This window comes from Carlito syrichta, unplaced genomic scaffold (genome assembly GCF_000164805.1).
Source record: "Carlito syrichta isolate Samal-C Ts95f unplaced genomic scaffold, Tarsius_syrichta-2.0.1 Scaffold315832, whole genome shotgun sequence".
Classification (NCBI taxonomy): Eukaryota; Metazoa; Chordata; class Mammalia; order Primates; family Tarsiidae; genus Carlito; species Carlito syrichta.
This window is the reverse complement of record NW_007259928.1, coordinates 28,340-36,576: the sequence shown is the minus strand read 5'-3', so window position 1 is coordinate 36,576 and position 8,237 is coordinate 28,340. Positions and strand designations below refer to the sequence as shown.

The following is an 8,237-nucleotide window of genomic DNA, read 5'->3' as shown; positions in this document are numbered from 1 at the left end:
TCACCTCAGCCTCCCAAGGTGCAGGATTACAGGCTGAGCCACCGAGCCCGGCTAGTTTTTGCTTTAAAAGCAACAAAATAGAAACTGAAAATAAAAAAGTGGGAGGAGAGCACTCCTTTTAGAAAATAATTTTTCAGATTTGGTTTTTAGTGTAGCTTTATTGTTTTTGGAAATCCGTGCACTTAGTCAAAGAATTCAAACTCTATAGAAAACTTCCAAGAGGAAAGTAAAGAACTTCAAAATGTACTGTTTAAGGAATACCCCTGCCAATAACATTGTGGTGAGTGTCGTCCAGCCATCCCGCCATGCAGATCCTTTATGTAATCCCATGGCCCCAGGACACAGTGATACTCTCCTGCTTGGTGATGTGCCCTTACCTTGCACTTGATCTTAGCCAAAAGGCCGAGAGGCGATGTGCCCTTGCGTTGACCTGCCTGTGTTCAGATCCTGCTGTGCCACCTGCTGGCCTGTGACCTCTGTGCCTCAGTGTTCTCTGTAGAGATGATGGTTGTCCCTATCACACAGGATTACTAAGAGGATCAAATGAGTTAATATGGGTAATATGGGTGTGTCCTCTAATTAATGTATCGATTGGTTTCTCCATATTGGTTTCTGTAGGAGACAAGCTGTGGGAGGTGCAGTGTGAGTCCCCGACCTTCACCGTGGCCTGGCACCCCAAAAGGCCCCTGCTGGCATTTGCCTGTGATGACAAAGATGGCAAATACGACAGCAGTCGGGAAGCTGGAACTGTGAAGCTGTTTGGGCTTCCTAATGACTCCTAAGAGGCTGGAAGGAGAGGATACCTGGCAGAGGTCTTCCTTTGTGTAGCTGGTCTGTTCTCTCGTAGCTGGTGAGCACTCTACATGTCTGTATGGTGTAAATTACCAAAGTATTTGGTCAGGCTGTGCATTCCAGTTCCCTTTGTTTTTCTGTGTTAGCTGTTTCCATTCTTTCTCCAGCATTAGTTAGCTGTCGACTCTGCAGCACGGGTAATGACCTTGACATCCCTTGTCTTCTGGGGCCTACTTCTCTGTTTTGTGGTGGAGTGGTGGACTTTGTTGAGCTTGATGTTACTTGGATACTCACTGTCTCGTTTGGAGGAGGGTCAAAGGATGCTGGGTGAGAATGGGGTTTTTTTAAAAGATATTTTAAAAATACATGTATAATTTTGAGAATTGAGCATTCAATAAAACTGACTTTTAAATGATGGGACTTCCTCGACTCTTAAAGTGTGGCGCTGTCTTCTTACATCATGTTGCAGTTTGGTACTTTTTTAAGGTCTCAGAAATAGAGTTTAAATGTAATTCTGTTTGATGTCCCAACCAAGAACCCCATGGAGTGTAGAGACGAGCATGAAGTGCTGGATTACAGCAATTCCTCAAGGTCCTCAGGTGTTTATATTACACACAGGTGCCTGGTCTCGTTCTGGAAAGAACCCATCAGCAGCACATTTACGACGAACGTGGAGAAAAGCAGTAAAATGTAAACACGAAACATAAAATCAGGAGAAGCAGATATAAGTGAGAATGGAAAGTCAAGACTTGGGAAGTTAAATAGAACTATGGAGAGAATAAGGGCCTAATTGAATGGCTGAGCGAAAAATTTGATTCCGGGCTCCGTGGTGGCAGAGTGAAGAGGGGGATGAGTCAGGTAGCTGATCCTTATTCGAAAGAAAAACCCTGGAATTCCTCATGGACAGCAGAGCTTTATTCGTTCTTGCCCTCGAAGGAAATGCCCCATGGAGGGGTTATCTGTGAGCAGTATTTTCATTGTCACTGCATTTTAATGTTTTTTGCCATTAAAATTGGAAATAAAATAGAAATATACCTCAGTAAGTGATGTTTGGAGAAAATTTTGGAAAAAGGTAAGCAAAAAGAAAAACATTCCTAGCACCAAGAGATAATCACGATTAGCATTTTGATTTCTATCTTTGCAGAAGTTTTCCTTTGCCCATATTTTCATATAAAAAGATGTTTATTTTCATAAATATCTTGAAGGAGAGACAATCCAGTATGACAAGATAAATTAGGCAAGGTGCCCAGCACCATGTTAGATAGTATTAGAAACACTCAACAAGTCTTCAGACATTTTTAGTTATTGGGCATTTCCTGTGTGTCTGGTTCTGTCATAAGCACTTTACATTAGCTGTTACTCAGTTTTTACAACAGCTGTTTGAGGTGGGTGTTAACACCATGTTATTACCTCAAGGAGTTTAAGTAACTCAGTGCTACTCATCAATTGACCGCATTCAGATCTAGGTTTGCTTAGGGGACGGGACCCTTTGCCTTTTGTTACCACGGGCTGCTCTTGTTTCTGCAGGTATTGCCATTTCCACTTCACAGATGAATAGACTTTGATTGTTGGAAGTTAATTATTGGCCCAGGTTACTGCGAGATCCAGTAAGCCTGGTTGTCAGGTGCAGTGGTGTTTTCCCCAGCGCCCTAAAGAACAGTCTTTTTGGTTGCAAACCACCTTGCTCCCTTATGTTAGAAATTCAGTGTTGTTCATGTCTTTCCTGAGAGTGAACCTTGATGCATTGTTTCTTGTTTTTGCAGTGATCAGTCATTCCTGTGGTCTCTGCTGTGTTTGTAAATTCCCCCTAGCACTGGAACCAGAAGCTAAGGGTTTGGTCTTGGCCTTAATATTTGATTGAGGCCAGGCACAGTGGCTCACCCTTATAATCCCAGCACTTTGGGAGGCCGAGGTGAGAGGATTGTCTGAGCCCACGGGTTCGAGACCAGCCTGGGCAACTTGGTGAGACTTCATCTCTACAATAAATCAAGAAAAATTAGCCGGGCTCGGTGGCTCGGCCTGTAATCCCACGCTTTTGGGAGGCTGAGGTAAGTGGATTGCCTGAGCCCGCAGGTTCGAGACCCGCCTGGGCAGCAAGACCTCATCTCTACAATAAATCAAAAAATCAGCCAGGCATGGTAGTGCATGTCTGTAATTCCGGCTACTTGCAAGGCTGAGGTGGAAAGATCGCTGGAACCCAGCAAGTCGAGGCTGCGGTGGCCGCTGCACTCCAGTCTGGGTGACAGAGTGAGATTCCAACTCAAAAAAAAAAAAAAGAAGAATTATCCAGGCATGGTGGCGCATGCCTGTAGTCCCAGGTACTTGGAAGACTGAGGAGGAAGGATCACCTCAGCCCTGCAGGTCGAGGCTGCGGTATCTGTGAGCTTGCCACTGCATTCCAGCCTGGGTGATAGAGTGAGACTCCAACTCAAGGAAAAAAAAATTTTGTTTTTTTGATCCCCTCTTTCATGCATGTGGATTTTTTCTCCTCTGGGTTTTTTTGATAGTGATTCACCTATCACACAAGATGAGACTTTTTGCATTTAACTTGTGGGATGCTTGTAGCAACAAGAACACAAACATCTATGAGAAAAGAACTCCAGCTTGTGGCAGTTCTTGTAGACTGTCAGGGTCATGATAACAGCATCCCTGTGCCTTGGCTTTAAAGTCCTGGAGGAGCTCAGAGACAGCTCTGTCCTGGGGAAATGACAGTGTGTCCCAGGTCGGGCTTCTTGGGTTTGAGAGTGGAAGGATGCCATTCAGAGTCACAGCTGGCCATTTATGATTTGGTCAGTCCAGGCGTTTCCTGTCATTGCCACTCCACACAGCAGCAAGCCAAAAGTGAGCAAGGAGCTGGTTACGAGCTAGACTTTAATTGGCAGGCGAAGTCTGGGATTTGCTGTACCCATGTTGACCAGAATGACAAATCAGGCTAAGAAATAGTTAAGACGACAGTCTCTCTCTTGCTGAGCTCCTGGTATCCTGACAGCTTGAGATCCGGGGCGGGATGAGCTTGTTTGTCATAACAAATGCTAAGCTTCTGTGAGGTGGATGCGTGTGCCTTGTGGCCTATTGCCTCCACCTTAGGCTGCGTGCGTGAAAGACTGGCTGGGGTCCCACGTGAGGAGTAAGGCTAGTGAGGGATTCCTGGCCAGAGGCAGGTAGGTCAAGGGATAGACTAAGCTCAGAGCAGGCTCAGCAGTCCTCTGCGGGAGACAGGCGTGGAGCTCTGTGGGGAATCAGGAAGAGGCTGATCTTGAGGGTCCCAGGGCTGTGGGTGTGTGCGCGCGTGCGCGCGTGCGCTTGTGCCACATGCCTTTGTGTTAAAAACAGGTTGGGATGTGACGTGTGGGAGGGCTTAGTTTAGAGTGGCGGGGCTTAGTTTAGAGTGGTGGGGAGTACGGGAGACTTCCTTGAGCTTGTTTTTACTTAAAAGATATATTCTCTACCCTAAGGCTTTTAGTCATAAAAGGGACCATGCCTGGTTGGGCATGGTGGCTCAAGCCTGTCATCCCAGCACTTTGGGAGACTGAGGCTAGTGAATTGCCTGGGACCAGGGGTTTGAGACCAGCCTGGACAGCTTAGCGAGACCTCGTCTCTACAATTAAAAAAAAAAAAATTAGCCAGGCATGGTAGTGCACCTGTATTTCCAGCTACTTGGAAGGCTGAAGGAGAAGGATCACTTGAGCCCAGCAGGTGGAGGCTGCGGTGGCCGTGAGTGTGCCACTGCACTCCAGCCTGGGCCACAGTGAGACTCCAACTCAAACACCCGCCTCCAAAAAAAACCCAAAAGGGTCCATGACAAGTCTGCTACCCTCTTGGGAACCATAGACAGAATTAAAAGGTAAGCCCTGCCCTTAGGAAGGGAGTAGAGATGACGTATTCATGTAGCTAAGGTGCTGGCTTCTTTTCTCTCGGACGGACGCATTGTGGTGCCGTGGAAACAACACTGGCTTTGTGCACCAGCAGAATCCGATCCAGATCCAGCCCCAGCCGTGATTTATCTGAACCCGCTTCCCTTGTCCTTCAGGTGGAGATAGTTAACCCCCTTGTCCTTGGGTGGTGAGGAAATTAAATGAGATACAGTGTGTGTCAAGTGTCCAGTGTGGCGCCTGGCATGAGGCCCTTCCCTTGCTTGGGGTGGGGGCAGCAGCTCCTGGAGGCCCGGGGCTGGCTGCAGGGACAGGCCATCAGGTCCTCGGCCTCCTCGCCACCGTGTGCTGTGGCCGAGGGAGCCACACTCATCATCCCAGGAGTGGGTGCTGTGCAGGCGGGGGCGATGCATCACCCCGGGCATGCCGGGGGGTTCAGAGGAGCACTCTTCGGCCTGCTTTCCGTGCAGTGTGTTTGGGTCACGATGGCTGTGTGTGTGTGAGAAAGAGCAGAGCACAACTCAGAACTGCCGCAATGGGGGGGTCGGAGGAGGAGGAGGAAGGCAAGGCTCCCGTTGGCTGAGGCTGTCGGGGGAAGGGGGTGGAAGGAGGGGCGGTGATAATCTCAGCTGCTCGCCCTCAGGGCCCAAGGAGATGGGGTTGATGGAAGGAAAGAGACTTCCTTCCAAAAGCCGGCCGTGGGGGAAGTGGCCAGGTTCAAGTCTCCAGCAGACCGCTTCAGCTTTCTCAGGCCCATCAAAGGGGTTTTAAAGGGAAAAGGGCTTGGGAAGAACCATGGGCGGGGTCGGGGAGCTTCTTTGTCCTTGGTCAGGTTCCTTTACATTTTTAACAAAACAAGCCAGGCTCCGTGGCTCAGCCTGTAATCCCGCGCCTTGGGAGGCTGATGTGAGTGGATTGCCTGAGCCCGTGGGTTCGAGACCCGCCTGGGCAACTTGGTGAGACCTCATCTCTACCATAAATAAAAAATTAGCCGGGCGTGATAGCGCGCCTGTAATTCCGGCTATTCGAAAGGTTGAGGCAGAAGGATCGTCGGAGCCCAGCAGGTTGAGGCTGCGGTGGCTGATGGCCGGGAGCGGCCACTGCACTCCAGTCTGGGCGACAGAGTAGGACTCCAACTCAAAAAAACCCCCAAAAAACCAAAAAACAAAACAAGAGTTGTGTGTACTTACTCCGCCTTTCCTGGCGTTGATCTTGACAGCTGCACACTCCTTGTTCTTGTTATCCAGTGTTTCAAAATGATTCCAGCCTAGGTGCAAGCGTGAACAGAGTACAGAGCCCCTCCCCCGCAGGGTAACATGGAGTGAGTGAGTTCTGTTACTCTTTTGCCATTGCATCATTGCAGGGGGTTGGCCTCAGTGCAGTTCTTGAATTCAGCAGATGTGAGTGCACAGCAGGGGATGGGTGGGGCGGGTGTGGCAGCTTGGAGCAGAGCTGAGATTGTGGCTCTGTCCTGGGGTGTGGATAAGATGGTCGGAGAGGAAGAGAGGAGATGGCACTAGAGAAACAAGGCAGGGAGGGGCGTCAGGCTCTGGGTGACTTCCATTTAGTATGTCTGGGTGAGTAGCAAACAGACGGATAGTCCTGGGTTCGAGTCCTTTTCTGCCATCACTAATGGGAGACATTGGCCAAATTACTTCATCCCCGAGAGCCTCCATTTGCTTGTCTTTATGATGTTTACAATGACAGCTCAGCCTGGGACAGTACTGAGTTGATCTGTGTAAGGTGCCAGGCACAGTGTGAGGTTCCGTTAATAGCAGTTACTATTGTGATGGAGTTGTTGGTACTGTGTGTGTGTGTGTGTGTGTGTGTGTGTACGCTACATTAACCTTCCAACCCTTTAAAGGGCTTTCTCTGTCCCTGGGCTCATCATATTGTGTCTGAAAGGGAGGGAGATAGGGTGGTAAAGAAGATACTGTAGCCTTAAAAAGGGAGTGAGTTTTGGAGAAAATGAATGTTTAATATATTATTTAATACTGATATTTAAGGCCCTTTATTAGCTTCTAGGAACACTAAACTGAAAACTATTCAGCCAACGATTACACCTTTACTACCAATTTAACCTGTTGGATATGGTTGCTGACTTAGTTATAAGTTGTTGAATTTTTTTTTTTTTTTTTTGCATTGGAGTCTCACTGTCACCCAGGCTGGAGTGCAGGGGCACACTCATGGCCAACACAGCCTCGGTCTGCTGGACTCAGGCGATCCTTCTGCCTCACCCTTCCAAGTAGCTGGAACTACAGGCATGCACCATCATGCCCGGCTAATTTTCTGATTTATTGTAGAGGTGAGGTCTCACCAAGTTGCCCAGGCTGGTCTCTAACCTGTGGGCTCAGGCAATCCTCGGCCTCCCAAAGTGCTGGGATTATGGGCATGAGCCACTACACCTGGCCAAGTTGTTGAATTTTAAGACAATCAACACTTCAGTGTTTTTTGTTTGTTTGTTTTGTTTTTGAGTTGAAGTCTCACTCTTTTGCCCAGACTAGGGTGCAGTGGCATGCTCCTGACCACCACAACCGCGACCTGCTGGGCTCCAGCGATCCTTCCGCCTCAGCCTTCCAAGTAGCTGGAACTACAGCCGCATGCTGCCATGCCCGGCTAATTTTTGATTTATTGTAGAGACGAGGTCTCGCCAAGTTGCCCGGCTAGGTCTCTCAAACCTGTGGGCTCAGGCAACCCACTCACCTTGGCCTCCCAAAGTGCTGGGATTACAGGTTGGGCCACCAAGCCTGGCCAGCACTTCAGTGTTTTAACCACTAGGAGAAGCAGGCCTAAGTGTGAAAACCTGTGCACTTGACATGCTGGTGGGATCACTGGGGCCCTATGGATCTGCCAGGAACAAGTTGGCAAGCTCACGTTTCCTGTGATGAGGTGCTAGAATATAGGTCAGGGCAGGGCAGAGACACAGCAGAGAATCTGCCCACGCGTCTCAGGATGTCCTTGAGGACCGAAAAAATGAGGGCTGGCACAGGTTGATCCCTACCTGACCATCAACTGTACCCCAAATGGGGATTAAAGTCAACTGGAGAAAAGCTTCTGAAATGAGATCACCATGACCTTCCAGGACTCAGCATGGGAACCGAATGAAGACACCCTTCTGGAAGGCAAAGCCCCAGAAGGGATCCGTGTGTTGTGGCAAAGCCCCGCGGAAAGTCTTGAGGAAAATTCTACATGAATGTCCTGTGACTCATGGTCGCCTGTTTGTTCCCATTGTATTGTTATGCTTATGCCTTACGGGAATAATATGCTTAAATCTCCCCTTGAGAAAGAATGCTGTGACTAAAGTTATGGATTACAGCATCTATAATGTTAATAATAAAGCAGCTAATGTTTCGAATGGTGGAGGCCATGACAATCCAGGACTCAGCATGGGAACCAATGAAGACATCCTTCTGGAAGGCAAAGCCCCAGAAGGATCCGTGTGTGTGGCAAAGCCCCGCGGAAAGTCTTGAGGAAAGTTCTACATGAATGTCCTGTGACTCGTGGTCGCCTGTTTGTTCCCATTATATTGTTCAATAATAAAGCAGTTAATGCTTCACCATTGGCCATGCCTCA

The 8,237-nt window shown here is 48.6% G+C and overlaps 1 protein-coding gene across 2 annotated transcripts in view; it reads left to right on the top strand.

The window, feature by feature from the left end:
• THOC3 (THO complex 3) overlaps nucleotides 1-1,221 on the top strand; it is an 8,780-nt gene extending 7,559 nt beyond the window's left edge. For both annotated transcript variants that reach the window (XM_021706653.1, XM_021706652.1), the window contains one exon: nucleotides 619-1,221. In XM_021706653.1, the coding sequence (XP_021562328.1) occupies nucleotides 619-782 (164 nt within the window). In that variant the 3' untranslated portion in view covers nucleotides 783-1,221. The remainder of the gene's footprint in view (nucleotides 1-618) is intronic.
• Nucleotides 1,222-8,237: the final 7,016 nt, after the last annotated feature.